We start from the raw sequence: 26,534 nt of genomic DNA, 5'->3' as shown, positions 1-26,534 counted from the left end.
GGAAACTGAGGCACATACAGGTTAAGTAGCTTGTCCAAAGTCTGGGTACAGAATCTAGGTACCTGACACCCATCTTCCATTTCTTAGCCATCAAATCACCCTTCCTCAATAACAAGTTTAACTGGAGTACATACGAATACTGCATGTACAAATGCATACATGTGTGCCTAGCATTTGCGCATAGAAAGAACTCTCTGTTCTGCATATGCATGTAAGAGGATTTTAGATATATATCAAAGATGTATATATATTTACATAGCCTTTAAAATGCTAAGATGTCCTGGATGTAGCTCAAGAGATTCAAAACCTAGTGCTGTGAGAATTTTCATTTAAAGATAAACCATGAATGGGAAAATGGGCATGGTATTTTTCTCAATTTCATAATAACTCATTTTAAAGTTATTTTTTCCAAGGAATCAAAGGCTTCCTTTATTATATGCTGGGTATTGCTAATACAGTTACGGCGATACTGACATCTCTTTAGAAAACAGTGCTTTTAAGACATGACAAACCAACCTCACACAAGTGCTGCATGAATCAGATTAATTAGCTTTGAAAAACATTATTACAGGCACTATATTGTGCTGTGCTAATTAGAGTATCGAGCAGTTAAATATTCTATGGTTTTCCAAAAGACTCCTGTTGTCAGAGACACAAATCACCCTGTATTACATATATAAAAGTAGTTGTTAAAGCATAAATTAGATGTATGACCTAGTTCCAACAGTGTCCTTCACTAATCAGATAATCTGTGGAAGAACGATCCCAAACTAGGATTTCCATCCTACTCCTTGTTCATGAGGCTAATCCCCCTACTCACCTGCCCCATACCTACTACAGATTTATTTCACAGGTATAAGCAAGCTGTTTGCAATACTATTTTACTCTTTTCCAGCTCATTCCCACTAGAAAGAGCTGGTAGGAAGGGGAAGCCTCTGGTGCAACAACCCTGAGAGTTTCCAATGCAGAGCACATTTTGTATTTGCACTTCTCTTCAAGAAATGCAGACTCAGACACATGTAACACCTTGGATTTAAGCACGGTCCTTCCTGCATACACATCAGCTAGAGCACTGCTCCTCTCTGGATCAATTTGCACAGCACTCTACCACTACATAGGCTTTTTTTTTTTTTTTTTTGAAAGATTTTGGAAATTGTTTTCCTGAGCAGTTTGCAAGCACTTTCAGAATCTTCAACTTTTCCACCCAGGTCCTTACATTACGTTTCTAAACTAGACTTTCTTGTGCTTTACACATACATCCTGTAGGGTTTGTGAGAGCCTACAGTACTGCACTGAATTACTACATCCCAGTCTGTTGCATTTGACAAACATATGCTTTAGGCCATCAACAGCTACATGGAAGAATAACTCCAATGCATGGGGTAATTTAAAGACAGGTCTTTTCTGTCTTGCCAGCGCTCATTATTTACTGTTTGTTTATTCAGAAAGATGCAGATAGCTATCTGTATCCTCCTTAAGCAAGGTGGTGTGGAAGCTTGCCAGTAGCATCGGTATGACATTCACTGAGTAAAGAGCTATTTATTCTCTATTGAAGGCAAAAAGTGAAGAGATTATATAGGTTGCTGAGAGGAGCATCCTAATTCCAGGCAGCTGTGACACAAAGGATGCCAGATGTTTGAACTCATCACACCACAGTCCATTTCCTACACGGCTCCATCAACCTCAGGGAAACCAGCAGCGAGGTGCGGATTCACCGCACTGCCTCTGCCTGGGGGTGCAGAGGTTGGGATTTGGAAACTCTGAGCTGATCACAAATTTGGGGTGGGGAACCTCCAGGCTGACCCCCGAGACCTTCTGCAGGATGCTCCTTCAGAAGCCCCACTGCCCAACCTGCAGGGGTAGGGACCAGTGCTGTGCTAGGGACCGAGTGACACCCTGTGGTGAGAGAAAGGAAATACGAACTCTGAAACCACAAGCGGTCCTCCCCAGGGCCCTACAGACTGTCAGAGCAACCGAAGCAGAGTTCAGGTCAGGGTTTGCCCACCCCTGCCTCCAACGGCCCAAAGGCAGGGAAAGTCCCAGGGGTGACACGGGTGGGAAGGGGACTGTGGTGTTCCACCTGGAGGAGAGCTCTGACCTTCCCGGCATCTCTGCCCTAATGGCAATTTTTTAAAAAATAACCATACAAAGAAAGCAACCTAAAGAGGTATTTACACTCTCTGGAAATTTAAAAAGAAACAGGCCATCAGCACTGTTTTTTTTTGTTTTTTTTTTTTTTTTTACATGATAACTGATCTGGCAGCTGCCATCGTCCTAGAGGTGCTCGCTCAGAAGACAAGAGGAGAGCAAATGAAATGACTGTCTGCAAGTGAAGGCACCTGGTCTGGAAAAAGCTTCACGCTGGTGTTTCTCTTTCACACGGTGGGATCGGGGGACATACTTATGCTGATGGTTTGTCAGGACTTGCTATACTTAAAGGAGAATTATCCTATAATTACGAGATATCCTAATTAACACTTTACTTCCTGTAATCCACAGAAGGGCGTAAGCATAAATTCATTAGATTGTCTCACACATTTTTAAGTTAAGAGCTTGTATGGCCTAGGAGTACATAGGACTCCTTGCTCAGTCCTCTCCCAGTACAGAACCACTGCTGAGTTATGGCCTTCTGACACAATGTCATCGTGAAAACCATCTGTTCTGGTCTAGTCACTTGTTTAGAAATCACCTTTTCAGGCTGAAGAGTCCCAGCCTTCCACTGAATACATACCTCAGTTAAAAACATAGTTAAAAAGTTACAGTCAATCATCCTAAAAATAAACATAGAGAACTAGAACATATACAGGAAAAGAAAAAAGGAAGGTGGCATTGAATGTGCCTAGGGCTACAAATTTGCTACCATAGTTTGAATTTGAATTGTAACGAGTTCCCAGGCCATAGAGTGAACGCAAGACGTATTATCCTTCTCCCCTGGTAACTGATGATGGACGCCTTTTTTCCACGGGACTGTTAGGGAACCTTCTCTCCACCAGCATTTACAGCCATATTCGCAATTTTGTGACATCACCAGGGAAAAATAAAACAATACAGAGAAGAGTCTTTCGGTTTTTGTGTTCAGCTGTAAATATCAGCTAACCAGGTAACTGTGCATCTCTCTGGAGTTGATGCTCAAAACCACGCCTGAGTGATTGCCTATGAAAATACAGAAACAAGAGGCCAGCATTAGTGTATTTCAGGTACTTCACAAGAAATCCCCCTTTTATTGCAGGGACAAGTCAGTCACATAAAAAGAGTGGCTTTATCAAACAGGTGAAGGCTGGTGCAACAGCTCCGTGTACCTACAGGATACTTTCACTTAAAGCTTTTGCTCATGGTGGTGAGTTTGTGGCGAATTCCTAGGGTTTCTATCCCAGTGACAGCATAAGGTGGTTCTCTTTGCAGCTTAAAAAGGTGTAGTTGTCTCGAGGGGTGCAGGTGAGGTGGGAGAATGGCACCTGAGGCGTCCATTCAACATGCCACTGACCTGGGACTGGACACTGACCGGCATCAGCAATAGGGGAACTCTGTAGCTGTTCAAGTTGCCACTTCTCCCAGAAGGAGTCACTGCAAGGTAATGGTGTTGAGGAGTCCCAAGGTGGGGGTTGCGATAAAGTAGGCAACATAAAATATATAGAAAACAAAAAAGTGGATGGGTGAGTCTGGAAATACTGTACTGTGGAAATTCAAAAGTTATGAGAAGAGAGAGAACAAACAGAACCCTAGGCCTGCAAAACCCTGCTGTGCATGGGGCGGGGGCTGTTACAGACCTCTCACAACAGGGAGAGAGAAAGCTCACCAGAATTAGAGGGGATCTCCATAGCATAGGAACCTTCTGCAAACAGTGTTGTAAAATGGAATTTAATATAGAGCAGGGATTTTAACACGTTTCATACTCTAGCCAGATAAAATAGAAGAGTATCATTAACAGGAATATTTTCTTGGCAGTAGTGAGTGATACCGGAGCTAGTGGAAAGCATTGCAAGTAACAAAACAGCACAGTGAGCTGAAGTATTGTTTTACGTCTTAAATAAAGTCTTGTGTCTAAAAACTGTACAGTAGCTGATGAATATAGATGATTATGATCCACAGAAGTGAACTCTTTACGCTCTGCTTGAAATGCTTCTGGTGTTGACAACCTGGCAGAAGCACAAATCACCTCGAGATCTGCCTTTGCTTACTGTCTTACATTTCACATCAAAACATCATGATCTTGCACTGCACCCTTTAACCATAACAATACTCCGCCCAGATACAAGATCTCATTTTTTTTTCTCTGTGTAATGAGTGCAGGATCAGGCTTATGTAGCCAGCTATGAGCAAGTAGAGATTATTTCTGAATGTGTCACAAATCAGGGTAGCATTTCTTTATTACAGCATCACCAGCTGCATTATATAAATAGACCAAGAGGGATTTTCTACCATTAAAAGTAATATTTTTGCACATTACTAGAGGTGTTTGAATGCTCCACATTAATAGGCATGTCTACATGGACTTTTGTTAGCAATCAGCTTTCTCCTCTAAAGAGCCTGGAGATAAGCTGATCAAACAATTTTAACACAAAATTTGTTTTTCCAGGCTTGTTTTTGGAATTAATTCCAACAGTCAGAGGTGAGATCAAGGCCTTCTTGCAAAATCTGAATAAAACACAGTGATATGCATATACAAAGTTTGTCAAACAAAATATAGAAATACACAAAGTTACACAAAGCAAAGCTGGAGGATGGAAGCTCCCCTTGTGCTTAAAGCTAACAACTTCAAGAACATAGAAGCAGCACATGGTTCAGCAAATGAAAATGAAGACATCTGCAACAGAAGGTAAAGATGAAACCCAGGACAAAGAAATCTCTCCTCTGCCAAAATTCTGTCCTACCTCGGGTTGCCTCTGTCACAACTAAAATAGATCCCTTTCTGTGGGTACATGAAGACATTACAGTTGCCTGTTACAGCATGAAGGGACTACCACAAATTCCAAAAGCTTTGGAATATCTGATTTATTTTCACAAAATTTGTATGAATGAAATCGGAGAGCTTTTCCCATTGTCCTACACTTTTCAGACTTCGACTTCAATGAACTCTGAACACAATGGTAGATTTCACAGGAACTTTACGGCTCAGTACTCTATGCTACATTAAAAATAACCACTGGGGGCCAGGTTATACACTTCTACCTGACACTGAAATCATTACTCAGAGAGTTTCACAGGAAGTTTCCCTTATAGGTTCCTTATGACCACCCCATGAATACTAGCAAATTAATAGCTAAAATAGGGAAGACTCATAATATTTTTTACACAGGAATAAATTTAATGTTTCTAATAATGAAAACTTTAAATGCCACTGGAATATAATGACCAGTACAGCAATGGATATAGTTACAATTCATCTGAAATCTTGGAAATATTGACTGTAAAAATCCTTCTGGCCTTCTTGATTTTCCACTAATTCAGGGGATTCTTGAGTTAATTCAGCTACTACCAATTATATCCTGTTCTACCAAATATAATTTCTCTAATTATAAAAATTAAAAATTGTCTGTCTCCTGACATTAAACTCTATTGTCTCTGTACCTGTGTTCTACATAGCATGTCATTCATACATTAGCCTTCATTACAAGCAAGCAAAAAGAAGATAATTGAGATAATCCTTTGTCAGTAGTGTACTATTTGCTTCATCCCAAGTCTGAGCAGAAAATGAAAAAAGAAAACAAAACAATAACCTAAAATGAAAATGAATATCAAGTAAAAATCAATTACTTACAAAAATTTAGACTAAAAATGAAGTTACCTCTTGCGTTACCTAGTGTTTGAGAGTCCAGATCATCATCAATAAACTCCTCACCCTGGATGATGTTCTGGGTGTCCTCACTATGATTGACAGGGCTTGTCATCTCCTGTTCTTTTTCGTTGTGCATCTGGGCATAGACATTCCTGCCTGGCAGTTTCCTAAATTGGACAAGGAGAAAAAGTCTTGTGATGGAAGTCCTTTGTGCCACACACATGCTAGCACCAGAGCAGAGCTCTAGCAATGACACAGTACCAGAATCACATCATAGAACCAATCATATCCATCCCTAATTTTGTGTTCACAATCTAAAGTCATCAAGACTTTATTCTAAGAGAGTTTTATTTAACTCTCTTGAGCCTTAACTGCTCAAGAATTCTGCATTGATGATTTCTTGACTAAGTCTGATACACAATAAACTATATTAAAAATAAAATAAAATAAAATATAAAATAAAATAAAATAAATAAAACCACACAAAAAGTGATTTTTGTGAAATAAAGCAATAAAAAGGCCCAACGGAAATTCTTTTCTGATACCAGACATCTTTGCAAACATTAAAGCTGGGTCACAATCAGTCAAGCCCATCTCCCTGGTCAGGTGGGCTGAGACTGAAGGTTGGTGGTAGCATTCAATGGCACTCTCATAATGTATTAGGGTTGAGGAGAAAGAAGCAGGAGAAATCCAGGAGACAGGGAACAGGAAGGGAGAGGAGAGTGATGCACCAGGAGTCCAGGAGCAAGAGGTGTAGAGTAAGGAAGCAACCCAGCATTGGTAAGGGAAAGTAAGAAAGTAGTGCTTCTATGCAGGGTTAGTTGGGTAGAGATAAGCAGGCAGCACTAAAGCACTACTGGGAAATGCCGATTTAAACAAACTTTCCATGGAAAACAGCATTTAACTTATTCGTTCTGATATGAATCTAGAGAAACAAAAAGCATGTTATTAAACAGCTTTATCAGCTCTAACAGACAATTAGCACCATAGCTGAACTTGGGAAGCTTTAAAGTAAGTATGGTAAAGATTTCTTAACTAGATTTACTTAAATTAGACTTTGTAAAATCAAAGGGGATAAATTAGGGGTTTCTAACTTTTGCAGCAGAACTCACGGTTTAAACATTTCTAGAGAGTCATACCCTCTGTTGTAGCTATGTTCATCTGAAATCAGCCTGGGCACACAACAGCATCCATTCCTACTCACCAAGCAGACACTTCTGATTAGGGAGCTGCAGGTTGTGAGCTCCTTGTCCCACATAGCAAGCAGCAGCTTGACAGCTTGATCAGCATGACAGCAGATCATGGCTGTTGAAGTCTGTGCTCAAAAGAAACGGTTGCAATGGGCAGACAATAAGAAAAAAGGGAAAATGGGGTTGAACTGCTGAGGTTAAGCTGGGGTTTCTGCTTTGCTCCTTTATCTACAGGGCAAAGACAGAAAAACTGACAGCAATTTTTAGGTATCCCTCTAAAAATGGCCAACTTCTGCTCCATATTCTGGCAGCACTATGACAACTGGATAAATACATGAGTTGCTCTGCTTTCTTTTGGCTTTCACAGATGACCCGTGTTTAAATGTTATGTTAGAAGAAAGGTTCTGTTCCACGTGGCACCAGTTTGAGGTAAAAGTTACTGCAGCATCCTATTTTGAACAGCAGCTTTCATTGCATCACAAGTAATTACAGAAAAAAATATATTGTTAAACAATGAAACATGAGTGAAAGGGATCTCCTCCCTATTGATGAACTGCATCCTATATATCTAAATATGTAGACACACATCTGTATAGCTATGTGTGTACGCACACATACATACATACATGTATATTTATAAATCAGGCATTTTATCCCATTATTTACAAGCAGCACAGAGAAAGAAATATGTTTGGTTTTACTATTTTCTGTACCCCACTGAGCATGGAGTAAATAAAGCACAGGCACTAACTAATCCCAAGGATGGGAAAAGGGTCTGGTAGCACAATGTTATGCTGGTATGACTGCTTCAGGAAGTCCAAAGGCTCCTCCAACGCTAACATACTTTGCCAAGCCCTGCATCATTGTCCTCCCATTAACTGGAGTAAAAAAGCCACATTAAAATGGAAAGGGACATTCCTTCCTCATTACAAGAACAAATGCATTAGGTAATTAATTGTGATTTTTTTCTCCAGGGCCAGAAACTTCAGACAGTTTATAATGTGTCTGCTAATGAAACTAGCCATGTGAAAACAATATCTGTCTCAATCAGACCTGCACCAAACCTGTCAAATTGCTCTCCTTTCAGTCCACCATCAAATGTCTATGGGAAACAGAACCCAAAAGAATGACTTTGCAGCACATCTACAGAATTAGCACATACCTTTCTATAGAAATTGGGGGATCTTCTTAAAGATGTATTTCTGACAGATTTGGAAGCATCAATAGCATTACCAAAATATTTTTGACATAATAACAATGTTATCCATCTCAAACCCATATGACACTCCAGATCTTTACAGTGAGAGCTGCTAACCTACTTGTTGTCTGCCTGTGTTTTCACAGGCTGAAGGACCTGCTTGAAATCAGGTCAACAGGGTGCATCCTTTGGTATAAATCCTGAGGTTTCAACTGTTGTATTCAGTAAATCTTACTTAGATCACCATAATCCCAATACACACTATTAAACATGCCTGAATGAAGAAACCTCACAAGTTCACAAGTAACCATTAAACTTCTTGTTGTTAAAAGCACTCCTTTATGGGTTATGGATAAAAGGAGAAAGACATAAGCTGATATTTCTCACTCAGACCTCATGAACCTGGTCCTGTTAAGCACAGATCCTTAAGGGAAGGTATAAAGTTGAGGTACTCAGTGTAGTATCTTTGATTGTATCATGGAGCATGGATGGGAGGAGGGGGAATATCACAAGTCTTGTGAAGGTCATCTGACCTTTTATACATTATAGAGATCTCTATGTGTTTTATATTGCTTCAATTTTACAAGGAAGAGATTTATCCGATCTCAAGAAAATGACAGTCCAAGTCTTTTCAAGACGGATTTTTTAACATGTGCCAGATGTGCTGTTTACATGGGACAACCACACTGCGGAATGAAACAGGATGTGGATACTGAATCCTTGCAAAATATAGGCCTAATTCTGGCAATTTTCCAGTTGCTCCACACTGCTCTAATATGTAGGAAGGAAGCTGCTATCCCTAATTATTCCGGAAAAAAAAAAAAGTGCATACCCTGATGTGTTTTGCTCTTCTTAAGGAAGCAATTTATGTTGAGTCCATTGTAAGTGTTTGAAGTAGGCAGAGCTGAAATGCTTGGGTCTACATAAAAGACTACTGTGAAAACATGACAAGACATGAAATTTGACCCAAGAGATTTATATCAGCAATATGAAAATTGAAAGCACATTTATCAGAACAGAGAAAAAGATTGTGCAATGGTTTCTTTTGGGGGTTTACTCTTCAGCTGCAAAATGCCTGTGCTTTGCATCCATCACTGGAGACAATTACCTCTGCTGTACAGCACTCTATGGTTTACATTTTTAGTTCCTATTGTTTTCTCTGTAGCATTTTATTTCAACCATGAGGAGGAAGAAATATTCATGCCTGCTTTGAGGACCATAAAAACATGAACAGGAGACTTCATTCGGCACAGAACTATTAATGAGCATCCCAGCACATGGCTTTGACTGAGCTCTCCAGGTCCCAAACCTTTTAGAAGATATTCTAGGAAGCAATTGTTTTTCTACATTCACAAATTCTAATCAGTCCATACCAGGAACTGTTTGTACTTAAAAATGTTCAGCAGTATGAAACAGCAGGAGGGGGATGAGATATTGATTCCCACTCCTTTAAACTCTCTAGTTTATTTGGCTTTCAATTCCCGCCTTGTGGAGCCAATATTCATTGGCCTTTACACAGCTTCACTCATTTTCCAGAGGCTTGATTAAGATTCTGTTTACTATAAAAAATAGGAGCATATTCACATGGCAAAGGATATGGAATAATGCATCATGTTCTTGGAACTTAAATAAAACTAACAACAACAATAATCCATTAAACAGAATATTTTATTGTGGTATTGGTTTTATTAAGTTTGGATTAATGTTCGGATGAATGGCTTCTTTGTGCTTTGAGATGCTCCTGATTTACTTCCCTCTTTCATTTTGGAAATCTTTTATACAAGCTATTACTTTGATTTCAGAGGAAGTTTTTATGAAATATTACAGATCATTAAATTAGTGCCTTTATATATATGTATATAACTAAGTGGTATGAATTGGGACTAAACTTGCTCTCACGGAACATAAAAGTAGTATAAGCAAGGTGGAGAAAAAAAGATAGCTTTTCTTCAGAGACTGAAAATGAGATAGTAAGTCAATGAGGCAGAAAGACAACACAGTTCTGCTCCACATTGTGGAAATGGCCCAGGAGGGGGTTCATTTACCAAAAGTGGCACTTGACAGTCCCAAGAAAAAAAAAGAATTATGCATGAAATGGTATAAATTTGATTGAAGTAGACTCACAGACATTTCTGAAAACACAGTATTCAGCTGTAGGACACAGGCAGTAGTTTGCATACAAATTAAAAGAGGAAGATTTTCATACTTTTTTAGAGAATCAATTTTTTTTTCCTGTTAACCAAGTGAGGCACTTAAGCAGACAAAACTCTTATCTGCTCTGGTTTGGTTAATCTAATACCCTGTTGTTATACAGAAGTGAAAAAGTAAGAAAAGGATGATTTCACATCTTCTACTAGCAACATAATGATTATATGGCAGCTTTGATGTGGCTAAAATACAATTTTCCTTTCCTCCACTTTGCTTAGTGCAGACAGTGCTATTTGCTTTCTCTATAATGTTGCCCAGGACCCCCCACTGGGGAAGTTTGCTCTGAAAGGGTGAAGAAATATTTTCTGGGTTGTGTCTTGAAACCCCCACAAAAAAACAAACATTCTTTCAAAGGGAATGGAAAACGTTTACCTTTACTGAACCAAATTTAGTAAAGATGGGATGGTACAGAAAAAAAAAAATATATATATGCAGGTCTCAGATCTGTATTAAAAAAATGGACCTGATTTCTCAAAAATATTTTCCATCTGCTTCATATTGTTCTGGTCTAAAGAAGCAGCTGTAGTCCATTTTTACCTGGATGGTTAAACAACTTAAGTGTGCTAGTGAGTATTGTAACACATTGTTTGCTTGAGGCATCAGATTGGTGATTTCCATACCCAGAACGTAAAAGCAAAGAAAAAGAAAATTATTCTTGTCTTGTCCAATATCCATCCTTGTTGTCTGCACTGTCTCGTGTCACAGCCACAGTGAGATTTAGCAGCCTGGGTATTACTTCTCTTTCCTTACTGCTATACTGAAAATTTCCCATACCCAAAACATGTAAAACCATCTTTGTTCACTCATGGAATCAGACTAGAATTAGTTTTTAGAAACCATCAACATTAATCATTTAAAACTTACTTCTCTTTTACCAGGTAAATCTTTCCAGATACCAAATTTAACATTAAGAACTATTTTTTGTGCTGGCAAAGAAAGAGAATAATCCAAGTCATGATCTTCTTTGCCTGTGTCCCAATGCCAATTGCAAGTCCTGTAGACCCAAGTATTGTAGTGACAAAACTAAGATTAATAAACATTTCTCTGAGGATAAATGGAATTTTAACGCTTTTCTGAAGGAAGTATCTGCCTATCAGCTTACACAAATGAAAGGAAAGCACCACCACACCAAATCTCTTCCATGTTCTCCTGTATAATTTTCTGAATTATACAAAAATTATGGACATTATTAACACTTCAACACCTTATACATGCCTATAATTTATAAGTGGAAATAATTCATATTTATATTTGCATGTGTTGTCTGAGGTACCATAGGGCTTAGAAAGTGTTATTCTGCTGAAATAATCTCATAAATTTGAACATTTTTTGTTGCATATGGCATTCTTTCAGCAAATTCTTAACATTGACAAGCCTTCGTGTATTTCAGGTTGGTTTATAACTAATGAAGGACACCTCAGTTTCAAAACCTCAGTCCCTATGGGCCAGTTTGTAAACTTACACCCTCACTGTTCTGACTTTAAAGGGACTGCACTTGTAAGACAGTACTCCGTTGGGGTCCAGAAATCTATTGTAAGTCCACGTAAACACAGGAAAGATTTCTTTTTTAAGGGAGATTTTTTTATGGGATTAGATATTTGGGTGGGAGAGGAGTTCACAGGAAGCACACAGGGAAAAAGTGATTCTTCAAACTGAGCACTGATTAGGCACTCAATATGCTTTGAAAACCAAACTGTATGAAAAAGATGCAACTAAAAAAAAAAGGCATCTTGGAAAAGCTTAGCAGGAATATTTAAAAATAATTCTGTCAAATATCTCAGAAAGAGATATGGTACAGACCCAAACTGAGTATTACTGCATGGTCATTCATCAATGCCAACAGCAGTTTTCAGGCTACTGAGAAGCATCTGAATATATCTCACATTTCTGCTCACTTGCACTAAAATTAAACGCCCATAAAATTCAAATGCAAATGATTTACAGAAATTATGTATGGAAGTGTGTGAGACATTAAAGCTCACAATTTGCAAATGGTACTGTAGTTTCCTCCTCAATAAAAGCTCTATTTATAAAGCAATGGTTCATTGGGCATTTTAGATAGGACTTAAGGAAAATAATTTTTTTCTTCCTTTCTTGAATATTTTATACTTCTTTTGCCACACAGTAATTGTGTCTGTTATTTAATTGCTCTCATTTAAGAGCTAATAAAAGATATAAATCATACTGCTTTCGAAACATATCGCAAGCAAGTTTTATGATTCCGTACTACAACCAACAAATCCTCCATGTATTGCTACTGAAATAATATAATTACATCACATCAACCATTTTTATGCCTCTTCTTGCTGCAGGCACCTAAAATAGGGAAATGGATTTTTATTCAGTTATAGACAGTCTGATACAGCATTATGTGCTTTGTCCTTTAGAGCAATCAGTAACCATGGGCCCTAAGAAACTTATATCCTGCAGGGAGAAAATGAAGAGATTCTTGGCAAAGAAGGTTTCTCTATTGACTTAAAAACGCTCATCTAAACAAACTCTCACCTAAACATTATCTATGCTTTTTGTCATCATAAACACGGTGCCACATCTACTTCTATAAACTTATGCTCATTTCAAATTAAAATCAACCCTGAATAATATGACAAATTGATAGAAATCCTGAGTAAAAATTTGATGATAATGAAGGCTTCCTTCCAATATTCTCAAACCCAACAGCTTCTAAACGCCCCAAAGTTGTTAAAATGCTAAGAATATAGCCAGTGGTAACACAAACTCATTAAAAAGAACAAAATTCTTCTTTAAATTGCACAGCATCCAAGTAGTTATGATTGAAACCCATTGTAGACTAAAGATCTATCAGACTGCCAAAGACTGGCACAGTAACCATTGTCAATTTTGAGGATGTCTCACATAAAGGCCACCTCTAGAATTATTTCTTCCTTTAACACATCCTAGTGTCAAATTAATGCTCATCTATTACCATCATTTATTCTATGTGGCATTGTCCCAGCACTTAAAATGTAATGTGTGCAAAGAGAAACTCCTCAGAGTTGTACATTTTGATATATTTTTTTTTTTTTTAGCAAAGTGCATTGCAGATGCTTGTGATAACTGGAGTTCATTCATAACTGCTAAGAGTAATGAGATAGAAATTATGAGATAGGAATTAATTAGGAATAATATTTTAGTTCATCTTTCTTTCTTGATGATATTATTTAGACAAGGTGAACACTCTCCATAGTTCCCATATTGCTACTATTTCCTTGATGTCAGTTCAGAATGAAGCTCAGAAAAATATGATTTTCAAAGCGGTGGACTTCTTGCAGTTTTTCAGTCTCCTTTTGGAACAATAAACTCTTTTTTTGCTGATCTGCAGGTAAGTCTAAATCTCAAAATGTATATGTCGTTGATTAAGGTTTTACTTGCCTTTTGAACTTGTAGAGGATGAAAGCCCCAACTGCAACTAGACAGATAACAAAGAGAACCACAATAGCCCAGTAGCCACTGCCTCCTCCAATCCTCTGAGAGTCTGAAATAAAAAACAGCACAACAGCTTAGCATGCCCTCTTTTAGATCAGTCATAGTCTTGGGGTTTCTCTTCTATTTAATTGGTAGGTCAAAAGATTTGTTCCTACTTTTGTAACCTCTCCAATCCATCTGTAGCCTCTTCAAAAAAAGCAACAACACAAAATTAATTGGTGACTTTCCACTGAAGGACAAAGAACCAATTTGAAAAAAAAATACCCTGAAGATTTAATTATTTGCACACTGAGCGGGTTTTATTTTTGTTTGTTTGTTTGCTTGTTTTGTTTTCTGTGAATCTAAAGTTATCATAGGAAATATCACATACACTAAGTAAATATCATGCAAAAGCAGGGCTGTATTAATTTCACAGATGGAGAAACTAAGGCTCTGAACAACAAAGAAGCTCATCAAGATCATATAGTGGTAAACACTGGAACATATGTGGGATTCTTTCAATTCTAGCCTTTTAAGCTGGTAAATGGATGTTATTCCTTTAAGTGAATGTTTTCTAATGAGATCAGACATGGTACCACAGTGAAATTTATAGCATGATTCTACCTTAAAGAGACTAGATAACAAAAAACTTTATCTTCTACAGAGAGCTGACAAATAAAGTATCATTTACATCAGTATTAGCATAAATTGATTGTGGTCAGCTAAGCTTTTGTTCCACAGCACATTCAAATAAGAGACAAGATTATGTTACTGGAGATGATACACCAAATCTATAAGACATTCTAATACGTGGTTTAAGTCAAATTTGAACTTTCTGGTTAAAATATCATGTTAACACATCTCTGTTCAAAATATACACACACACATACATATACACACACACACTCTTCACCAGGTCCTAACTACAAAGGTAATCTAGAGGTGGAGGAAATGCATTCCAAAAAAAATGTTTCAATTTGTTTTAAACAGAGAATACGTAGATCATTTGTTTCAGTACAGGATTAGCAGTGCAACACTCTGTGGAGACCCTACAGCAAGCTTCAGATCTGTGGATCCATCTGTGTGACACCAAGCAGAGATACAAAGCCATGTCACAGATGCATGGAGTTATATTAGGAGAGTTAATGGCTTCAGAAGATCTACTTTCTCAGTAGCTAGTGCAGTCAAAGTGCCTCTAGTTCAAAAAGTGTTTTTTTGAAGCCTTCCTTCATGGCACTGTTTTGTACAGTATAGATATTAATGTCATGGCTACACAGGAAAGAGCAAAAAAGAAAATTTGTGAGACAAATCATGATATATGACAAAACAGAATTATGTAAAAAAACATGTATTTGGTGGTGATGGTTATTCACAAGTATCAAGTAAAAAAATATATACACATATACATATATAAACATACACATACAAACGTGTGTGCAGCTATACATCCCAAGTAAATATATGTACTTGTGTATGTATATATATGTACCCATACATATACTGTTACAGAAACTTTCTCCTTCACCTATCAGAGCTCTAGTAGGCATCCAGAGGCTGGTCTGTCAGGAGCTTTGTTGATATATATTTACCTGAATCGGAGTCCGCTAAGGTCACCAAGACCCAATATCCTCCCCTCAGAAAGAAACTGATGTTGTGTGCATTCAAGGCCTGCTTTATAGTTGCTATTCTCTGAAAACACAATAGAGAGAACGTCTGAGACATCTTTTACTTGGTTCTACTTTGAGAGACAATGCTCTGAATAGGACAACCCCTGGTTCATTGTAGTGAGAAACTCAGAAAGCACTTGTCATTGATGAGCTGAAATCTTAAAGAAATTCCATAGTTAAAAATCACGTAAAACTCCACAAGCTGTAAATGCTGAAAATGTCAAATCCTTATAGCCAAATCTTTCTGCTTACCAAACCCTTTAGGTTTACCAAGTATGTGACAGACAACATGTTATATTTGCACGCACTGTTGGGTTTATCTCAGTCATAACTCAAACTATGCATAAGCCATATTAAAACTCTGTCCATTTTCCTAACCCTATCAGAAGACAATCTGCAATGTCACTTTAGATTTCTTTACCATGAAAAGTAACTTATTTGATAATGAACTGCATGTTGTAATTTAACTCATCTCTTTTGCTACAATTGGATGGATTCCATTTGTATCTAATTTTTAACAATACTCTATAGAAATATATACATCCATCCATGTGGAAAAAATAAGGATTCCTTCTATTTTTCTCCAGTGGACAGAGCATACTAATATATGGTCACTTACATTTTTATGGAGCAGAACCATTAAATACACCATCATATCCTAACTCCAGATGAAAAACTGGCTGAATTTTCCCTTCTACTTCCTTCTGTCTTCAACACAGGCAATTTTCTAAAAGATCTAAGCCAGTTTTATACTCTATGCCTTATAATTTAAGATACGATTTCCCACAGTATGCCAAATTAGAAGTATGCTTTATATCCACAAAACCTTCACAAGAAGCTCCTTTTATAATATTATCAATTACGGTGCTCATCTTTGACAAGCCTTTGCAGCATAACACACAGAAATCCCTGCAGTCTTTCTCATATTATGGAGAGACTTCACAAAAGTTCAGACTCAAATATTCTTGCTCTTACTGAGGAATATCTAACTTCCGAAGTCATTCCATTGACTTTATTAGATTTTTATTTTTTTTTTGGTGAAAGAATGACTCGACCTAAGGATGATGTGAGCATGGCCTCAGTTATTTCACAGGAAAATTACTCCAGATAGCTCTTAAGTATTTATCTTTTTACCCAGTGTCTGAAAAGAGAATGAATATGAAAACTATATTGATTAGCAGCCTTTAAAGTGATGCTGACACCACTGAAATAGTTAGTCAGTTCAGGCTCAATCACTCATTCACAGGATACAAGGTGAGAGGGAGCACTGCTTTAGGCTAATCTAACTTTCATCCAGTAAATGCAGTTACTGAGCCCTGTAATTTACCTTTGGAAACATCATATTTTCCTGGCAGGTATTTGAGGAATCCAACATTTGCTCTGTTTTTTTTTGCTCAAGCAACTAAAACTTGTTCATTATTTCTCACCCCACCCCTAGGTTTCCACCTAGGTCTATGTAAACTACACTTCCACAAGTCAAAGATAAGAACTCCACGTGAATCCAACCAAAGGTTCTGGCATATGTATTTCACTGTTAGATTGATGTTTGTTTCAGCCCTGATGGTTTTTGTTTGTTTGATTGATTCCCTGCAGTATGTTTTGAGCACAATGATGCTACTTCAACTTTTTTAAAAAAACTAACCCAGTGTTTAGAGCTCTTAAGGTTCTTATAATGGCATTTTAATTTATCTTCTTTTCCTACATCCTTTCCAATTATAAAATTTGAAAACAATGGATTCTATATAAGAATGCAGAAATAGCTTTACTATTCAAACTCACTCATTTGGTTACACACCTGGGGATCTGACTCACCCGTTTTATCAAAACAACTCAGTGGGAATTTTCATACAGTAGTTTGTCTAGATACAATCCTAAATTTTCCTCAGAGCCACTGCTTCCCAGGCTTTAGTTTAAATGCACTTTAATTGACTCAACTGGATTTATACCACCATTAGACATGTAATAGATGTGCATAAATTAAACAACCAAATCTTTCTCTAGAGTCAATGATATAAATGAAGCATTTCTGAAATTGCTGTGTTCTTAAAACCAGGCAAAATCACCCTCACACCCTCAGCTGTTATTTCTACATGCATAAATTTGAAAGAGAGCTTTTGCCTAAATGGAACCAAATGACAGAATTATCCAAGGGGCTCCTACTACTGCCCTGCCAACTTATTTACAATCTTTATATCACCAGCTACTTTTACCAGTACTGACATCTAATCTAGATTGCTGATAAACTTAATAAACAACATCACATCACAACATGCCTTGTAAAATGCCACCACAAGCTCCACCAAATACTTGCTCTCTGCCTGATCTAGAAGTTATTGCCTTTAACTATCCTTCTGAAATCACATAATATCCCAACTCTAAAAGGGTGTCTACCAAGAAGAAATAGTTTCTCTTTAAGGGAAGAAACTTTGTAACTATGTCTAAAATAAGGATTTCAGGGGTACTCCCATCAAACATGCAGGAAACATTCTGAGTTGATGAATTCTGACAGGAACGCCACAGGACTAAGTTTGAAAACTGTCAGTAGCAGCATGACAGAGCACATCCTTTCAGTAAAACATGAGGAAAGGAATATGATGAAGACCCTCAAAATTCTCTTATTTCATATTTAAGCATGTAACACCATGAATCTTTAACTGTTGATTTATATAGTTAAGGCTTCTAAGTTTACATAGGGTATATATTTTCAGAATTATTCATGATTCACCAGAGATAAAATACATATTCCCCCCAAAATGATGACATTCAGTTCTAAATCAACAAATTTATATACACATATCCACAGCTAAAGTAGTGTCCCTATGCACCTAGCACTAGAAGATTGACTCTAAAGCTTTGTACTCTATAAAACAACCAAAGAGTTGAGATGCAATACTAGTGTAGCTGATTTTTTTATCACTGGATAGCACAGGCCACTGTAATTGCTCCTGTCTTTCTTTGTTCCTACTGCAACCAAATGCAGGTTGAACCATATTTGGTATTCCCATACAGGTAATTCCCAGGCACCATTTGCGTGACCCAGTCCAATCTAAGTGTCAGAAATGTACCATTCTTCTCCAGAAATTTTACAATTTCTTTCACCTTTTCACTCTAGTTTCAGAAAACCTTTGCAAGGTCTTTCTGGGAGAATACTTATTATAGGAAGTGTGTTCTCCTAAACTAGTGTAATTTCTTCATAGCCCACCTAAACAGAAGTTTTCACAAATAATTTGCAACATATGATTGTTCTTCTTTATGCTATAGAGTAACTCACAGGGTATTTCACATAGAACACAAAAAAAACAGAGACAGCATTGATTATAATTGATAATATTCTTCAAGGTGCCTTGAAGAACAGTGCTAATACAACAGTAGAGATTAAAACGGAACTAATATACATAACATTTTGCACTGATGTAAAATGTTTGCAGAACCCAAGAATCAATCACCATAGTTCATTTAAATTATTAAAGGGATCCATTCTATATACACTTGGAATAAAGAGAGAATTTCCTTTAGAAGCTGCACCTTGCCTCCTAAAGAAGTAGAAAGATGCAAATAATTTTGAAGAGGTAATGCTCACCTGGCCAAAAGCCATAGTTCATGAATAGCTCATTACTAAGGAAACAACCTATTAGAATTAACTGTTTCCTGCAATATAATCCGGATTTTAGACTCCCAGGAAATCCCACTATGATTACAGAGTGAGAACAGTAAGAATTCGGGGTTACCACAGGGGGAATATTTTGTTCACACCGCTCTCTGCGTATTTCACACCATTCTCTGTGCAAAACACCTGTTCAAGTACTTGGACATCAGCTTACCCCTTTGGATCTTCCAAAATGTACCCCATCAGTACCATAAACACTCTACTGGTATTGTGTTAACGTGATGAGCTTTGTCTTATCTAGTTCTCCAGTTCTTTGAATACTATGACCTTGCCTCAAAGAGTAGTAAAATGCCCTTCAAAATTAACAATACTTCACACTGTGATTCTTCATAGCTGCCAGGACTTGAACTGCAAGATACTGGCACAGAGTTGGGATCTGTTCCTTTTCTATCACAGCAAAAGGACAAGCATCATAAATAGTAATTTAGAAAAAAAGACCAAATAGTATTCTGATTTTCTACTGGCATATAGTTTTTATTATGGAAGGGATACGGTTTAGAAAGAGGGAGGGTGGAACTAATTTCTGATTTTCATTTGTTTCTTGGCATTTGAAAAGGATATTTGCTCATAAAGACAGAAACTACCTGCTTGATGCTCTTCAGGTCAACTATTACAGGTCTATTGTTAAGGTTCTTTTTCTATTGGGCCTGAAATCTAATTTGCTTTTGAAGAAGTGAAAAAACAGTTTGTCCCTCTTTAGAAACATCAGTGTTCTGAACACACTCTTTGCTCTATCTGATCTTCACGGACTGACATGCTATCGCTGTTGTTTCTGTTTAAAAAACAGATCAATATTATTTATTCTTGAGAAATACAGAAATATCACTAGATTATGCTGTGGAGAAGAACATGGGCTACTGTGAAAATGCTGTACGTCTGAAAAAGCATTAAGAGGGAAGAATGGTTATTGTGGGTTGTCATTTGGTTGAATAATAATAATTTCTTCTCCTCCCTCTTCTCATGTGGTAGAATTTACTCCTTAATATAGGAAGGTGGTCTAAATACTGCCATACACAGCAGTCATACTTGTTGCCAGCTTTTACATGTCTCTTGTCAGGTGGGAATGAGATCTTTACATAGTCAGGGAGAAACTTAATTCCACATAAAGACAATGAAAGTACAGCCAGTGATTTAAAAATACGATGAAAATTAGCTTAACCAGACATACATTGCTCTGGTTACCTTATCACTAGTTACACTTCTCTTCCTTTTAGGCTGGTTTGCTGGTAGCAGCACATGCAAGTCAGCAGTTGTGGGCAGACCAGGTTTCACAACTGTCATAAGTGTTTCTTCGGGTATATTGGTTTCCTGGGAAGACAAAGGTATATGGCAAATTATAGAACAGGGTGCTTTGTATTTTATATAAAATACACAAGCAATTCCTCATGGGTCTTTCATTCTCCAGTCTTCAGATCCCTAGCATTTAGAGTGGATTCCACCAGAAGCTAAAACATGAACAAAGCCAAACATTAATTAACTGAAATGTGAGCTGCTCTTTGAAGATTAGAAGAACTAAGCATTGTTATCATATTGAAAAAGATTTAGTGGCATCATGGAAAGAAGCAAAATGAAGTGGTATGCAGTTGTAGCAAAACTCTGCAATGGCTTTGAATTTTTAGGGTAACTTTAAAAATAATTCCTAAGCAATTTAGGATCTTTTGTCGGCTGTTCAGACACCTAATAGACTTAGAATAGACATTATAGCCAACGTCAGCTTAGGGAGGCTACTTTTCCTTCTGTGTTTAAGGGGCAGAGAAAAATCTCTCAGGGTGAGATTAAAAGCACCTAGGCTCAGTTCCTGAGATTGGTATGAATATGTGCACCCCACACTGAAAGTCAAATCCATCCCTTTTTAAAGTAGTATGTGCAAATTTTGTTTTCTGACCCAAATTCCTCCATGTGTTATGTAACACAGTCACAAAATTCTAGATGACAACACTCAGGGCATTTCCCATTGCCTTTCTCGGAACAGATACTGAAATTGCATTTAATTGTCCATATTCTTTTGCAAATGATTTAATAACTAAAATGCAAGGGCAATTTTATAAGGTGGTAAAACATTTGTTAGACTGAAACTGGTTATTGAAAGTGTGTATATGGGAATTTAATTTGACATTTGATGTGAAACTAAAAAAAAAAAAAAAGGCAGGAAATTGTATAAAGTCAAAATTCCAGAATTTGATGTGCACTACTGCAAATCAAGGAAAAGTCCAGCAATTTCAAACACAACCACTTTAAAAAACATCATCAACCTGCAACTCAGTGACACCATCCTCACAAAATGTCTGTATGTGCATGCTCTGCTATGGGCAGTGTGTGTAGCTGAAGAGTAGCTCTAAACCTCACAGATTTTATGGAGTCATCTTCGTTTATCTCACAGAACTGTTGCATGGCTTTTTACTTGATTTAATCTACAGGATTCAACTGCTCCCAGTCCACATTTCTTTTGTAAATATGGTCTAAAAATACCCACAGCTGTAACAACTGTTTGCCTGTTTATTCTATCTAATTTTTGACTACACATCTGACACTGTAAAGTCTCTCTTTCTGCTTTTTTTCTACACAAAGACTATATCTTTATATTACACAGTATCCTTTGCTTTACGCTACATATATCACATTTAAACTACTCTTGCTGTTTTGGAGTCAGCAGTATTTGCCATGATGTCTATTCCTAATCCCAGAGGGCAATATTTAACATTAATTGCCAATTAGGCTGTGTTAGAACTAAACTTTTGTATGTTACAATATCATCATCTACAGCTTGCCCATAGAAGTGACATTAGGCTCAAACTTGTTTGAAATGTGGCTCATGAGGTTCATTTTGTTATTTTGCTCTGCGTCCTTTTTTTTCTAAATGAGAAGGCATTAACTTAACCTTCAAGGTTTATGACTGGAGAGGGAACATTTTACGAGCAATCTGAAAGAGCACCTTTGCAAGAAGTCGTGTTACTACCCGTCCTATGTCTTCCCTCCACTCTGGTATGTCGGGGTTGTACATGTCCAGGTGCTTAGTAAACTTCAGAGGAAGAACATGAAAATGATCTAGAAAGACAAAAAGAAATGTTTTTGAACCATTAAAAAAAACGATTTCAAAAACAGTTTTGTATATATTTTCATATTTATTTATTCATATATATATACATATTTATACATCTATATGTATATGTGTATGTATATATATATATGAAAAAGAATGTCTATTTTCTGTGCAGTGCTGCAGTATGTAGGAACCCCATTGTTATCTGTTGTTCAAAGAAGAAAAGAAAAAAAGTGACAAACCCTTCCCCAAGGAGCCTACAGTCTACAGCAGCATGGAGCAAAGTACACTCCTGTCAGGCACTCAATTTCTTTCTGTATTTTCATCAACATCATCAAATTTGTGCCTAAAGATAAAAAAAAACAGTAAGAAAAAAATAAACCAAGCAGATTTACATTCATTTTCTGGGGTCATAACATTCCCAATAAATTTTTTAAAGACAATACACCACACAAACATGGTTGGTTTCTTTTATTTTTAATGGGAATGTGCCAATGGATTCTATTGTCACTGAATCATAAACATATGGTTTTTTGCCTATTACATGTTCCTATTTGTCAAGCAAAATGAATACCTTGCGTATTCCATAAACTAGCTACAAAAATAAGAACAGAAATGATATGCCAAAGGCTAACTACTGCCCTCTCTGAAAAAATAAAAATAAAATACTCCCACAACATTTATCTGGATATTGTTCAAAATATCTGAAATATTAGAAATGGGCCATTTCTCAGTAAAGAGTCTCTAAACTCTACTCTTTCTCCTTACGGGCTCCTTGGAAGAATACCTGGGGAAGTTAATGCAAAGCAGAGAAAGATCCTTTGGAATGCAGGCATGACTCAAACGTGCCCTCTCAAACAGTTTGAACAGAATTGTATTGTGTTTTATTATAATTGTGTTTTTCTTTTCCAAGGCTTTCTTTGTTTCCATCATGACCAGTACTTTCTTGCTCTTTGGATCAGGATTTGACAACATGAACAGCAGAAGCAATGTTAGAAAGCCAAAGACATTGATTTCATCTCACTAAGAGGGCATATACTTTCCAAAAAAGTGGATGCACTTTTAATTTGTAGCATAAATATTAAATCCATTTATCTTAGGAAAAGTGAGGGTTTATAAAAGCTCTGTTTAGCATGAGTGTGGTTTTCATCATTACTTTAAAAAGTATACTGAAAGCAAAACAATGTTCTTTCACTGTTCAGACAAGAGATATGTCTCATTTTGTGTATTTCATGATATCTGAAAGCTTTTAGGTCTGTATTAAAGAGAAAATTTTTTTTGCATATCACAATTCTCACATGTGACAGCACAAATTCAAATGTAAATAATTTGTCAGCACTACATTTTTCACAGTATATTATGCCTTGTCACCATATTATAAGACACAGAAAACACACCAGGCCACAATGTGAAACATGAGTTGAAGTTCAGCTTCTTCTATCGAAGAGTTCAATATTTACAACAAAGCAACACTTGATTAAATATTTCAGATAAACATCAAAGGAATGGTAGTATATTGTCATAGAAAGCAAATATTTCATATTATTATTAATACTGAGAGCATATACATAACTTTTTTTTTCCAGAGATATTTAGACTGTTGTATTTATAAATTCTAACAAACTCTTTAGCCATAGGCCAAAATACTATTTAAATGTTATTGCCACATATAGCAATTGGGAACCACAGCAACTTTTACAATAAGCAAAGGAAAGAAAAGGTTTCAAATGAAACCCTTCAATACAATCACACTATTCAACTTCATGATGTTACCAAGTGACACTTTAACCCTCTAACTTTAGGAATTAAACGTGGCATTACATATAATTGTACAACAGGTTCAGTTCTGCCAGGATTGGTTTAAAAGTTATATAAAAACATGTACATGTGAAAATAAATAAATAAATAACAAGAGCAAAGTTTTACCAAAAACATGGACAACTTTTGAATCCTGAAGCATGGAGTTCCCACAGGAAGCTTGCACTGTCACTCTGATGTCACCTGTCACAGCAAACTTCGTTACCAGAAAATTGTCCAATGTAAGAAGTGGCTTTAAAAACAAAGAAAAGTTGAAAATAGAATTTCAACAACAACCATAATAATAGCATCTGAATAGAGAGTCACTAAAAATATCAGCAGAGAAGGTTTCATACCAATTACTTTTTAGGATGCTGATCAACATTTTATCAAATTACCTGGTTATAATTTTCAAAGACTGTTTATTTGCCCAGATGGATCTTTTATAAACAGAATAACTGCCAGATTGGGCAAATATTTCTGTTAGAATAATTGGTTGAATATTAGGTTTTCATACAGATCCCACTGAAATAAATAGATTTTGAGTCAGGCTCACAAATCTTTACAAGATCACATTCAGCAAGTCATTTGCCTCAAATAATGTGGGGTATAGCCAAGGTCAGATGGATTACTTCAGTCAACTGAGAGCATGACCTATGGAAGTGCACCAGTCTATTGTAACTTCCAAGATGGAGCTGTTAATCTGCTCCCTGACCACATCTGTATGAATTACAAAACCCTCCACAAGACTAAATCTACCTGCAGTGCCTGTTCTGGCAATGGTAAACCCAGTAACAATGAACAGATACAGACGAGGATTATGTTAGACCACACATTTGCAAGACAAAAGTTTACTGCACTTATCTGAAATCATTCCTGTGTCATACTTTGTCTCCCTCATAAAGAAAAAATTTTATGTATCTGTTATTGAAAGAACTGCCTTAAAAAAAATTGCCCAGCTAGATAAGTATTCCCAATGGCAATACTTGGTTATTTACTGCTCTAGGCAATGTGTATCTAGACTTTGTACTCCCAAATAAATACCACTATATTTGTTAAGTGCTCTGACTGTTTTGATACCCTTTTTTTAATATCCTCACTATTTTTGATATCACCGTTTAGTTTAGACTCCCTGTTTTAGGCTCCCAGAAAGTACTTAGGTATAAAATGAATATATGCATACATATATTTCTGTGCAGTATTTAGATTTTCAGAACTTCACACAATCAACATGGAAGTTCATAAATCCAAGTTTTATCATTCACCAGTGCTGTGATCTCAAATGCACCTCTTTCCACAAGTTGTTGTTTTCCCCCACCCCCATCAAGTAATTAAACACAATTTTTCCTGCAAAATGAATATGGTTTGGAAGTTTAAACCAGTATTAGAAGAGAAATTTCCATTTCCACATAAGTAGGAATAAAGGGAAATGAACACCTTAAAAGTATGTGGTAAAGCAAGGGATGTTAGTTACTCCTTGCACAGGATATAGGTGTCTATTTGGAATGAAAGATGGTCTAAAAGAAGTCATATAACATGGTAGTATTTCCATTAAAATAAAGTGTCACTCAATCTTTACTGGAGAGAGATTGAAAATAATCTCAGCCAAAACAATTCATGTACCTGAAGATTGTTTCCTATCCACCAGTAGAAGACTGTCAAATTAGGATTCTTGGGCAATATGATGGCTGTCAGATTCACCTCCTGGTTTCTGCCAATGACTGGAACCACTTCTAAATTTAAAGCCTGCAGTGGAGCTGAACAAAGTTCCCAAAACATCATTGAAATACAATTGAATCCATCAATTTATTACTGTTATATATATATATATATATATATTATTTTTTTGCCTGTCACCTGTACAACATAAGGTCCTGAAATTATTTTTCTCTTTCTCTCCTGCCTTTACCTCTATACCTCTACGTTGAAAGCTATGGGTATAATTGGATGAACTTAATTTCAACCAAAAATAAAAGAATTCACAAAAATAAAAATAAAGAGAGAAAAACATACAAACAAAATTGTTGAGCAATGTGATGGATCATAAAGATGCACCTCTATGTTGTACTTTTTTTGGTGCCTGTTCAATTTTAGAGACCATATGCATACATTTCAGATAAAAAATAAAAAGGCAATCTCAGCTTTATTTTAAGTAATAAAGGATCAAATGAATAGAAATCTAACAAATCTTTCAAACTGCAAAGTGAAAAGCAGAAAACTGAATAGAAATGTTGCTGAGTATTCATTTTCATTATAAAATATCAGCTGTTAGGCTCACCACACATAAGCTCTCATTAATGCCTGCTTTAAAATAAATGGGTACACCAGGGAAGCATTTATTTGCAAATCAAGACAGATAACCTCTGTACTCTAAGTGTGCATTTTGAATAAGTTTGTCCCTTTCAGATTTTTCTTATACAAATGCTGTAAGCATTATTATTTACATAAAAGGTATATAAAGAGGACTGGAGCACCTCTTCTATGAAGAAAGGCTGAGAGGGCTGGGGATGTTCAGCCTGAAGGACAGAATGTTCCACGGAGACCTCATTGCAGCTTTTCAATGCTTAA

The 26,534-nt window shown here is 36.7% G+C and overlaps 1 protein-coding gene across 1 annotated transcript in view; it reads right to left on the bottom strand.

Moving 5' to 3' along the window:
* Positions 1-2,268: 2,268 nt before the first annotated feature.
* SORCS2 (sortilin related VPS10 domain containing receptor 2) overlaps positions 2,269-26,534 on the bottom strand; it is a 542,274-nt gene continuing 518,008 nt past the window's right edge. Inside the window, exons 21-29 of the mRNA XM_050710589.1 lie at positions 25,590-25,723; positions 24,096-24,219; positions 22,062-22,174; positions 20,312-20,437; positions 15,385-15,484; positions 13,763-13,865; positions 5,798-5,943; positions 3,485-3,564; positions 2,269-3,153 (exon numbers count right to left, since the gene is read on the bottom strand). Coding sequence (XP_050566546.1) covers positions 3,130-3,153; positions 3,485-3,564; positions 5,798-5,943; positions 13,763-13,865; positions 15,385-15,484; positions 20,312-20,437; positions 22,062-22,174; positions 24,096-24,219; positions 25,590-25,723 — 950 coding nt within the window. The 3' untranslated portion in view covers positions 2,269-3,129. The remainder of the gene's footprint in view (positions 3,154-3,484; positions 3,565-5,797; positions 5,944-13,762; positions 13,866-15,384; positions 15,485-20,311; positions 20,438-22,061; positions 22,175-24,095; positions 24,220-25,589; positions 25,724-26,534) is intronic.

Source organism: Cygnus atratus, chromosome 4 (genome assembly GCF_013377495.2).
Source record: "Cygnus atratus isolate AKBS03 ecotype Queensland, Australia chromosome 4, CAtr_DNAZoo_HiC_assembly, whole genome shotgun sequence".
NCBI classification, from domain to species: domain Eukaryota; kingdom Metazoa; phylum Chordata; class Aves; order Anseriformes; family Anatidae; genus Cygnus; species Cygnus atratus.
Note: the sequence above shows the minus strand (reverse complement) of the source record. Positions and strands in the feature narration are given on the sequence as shown.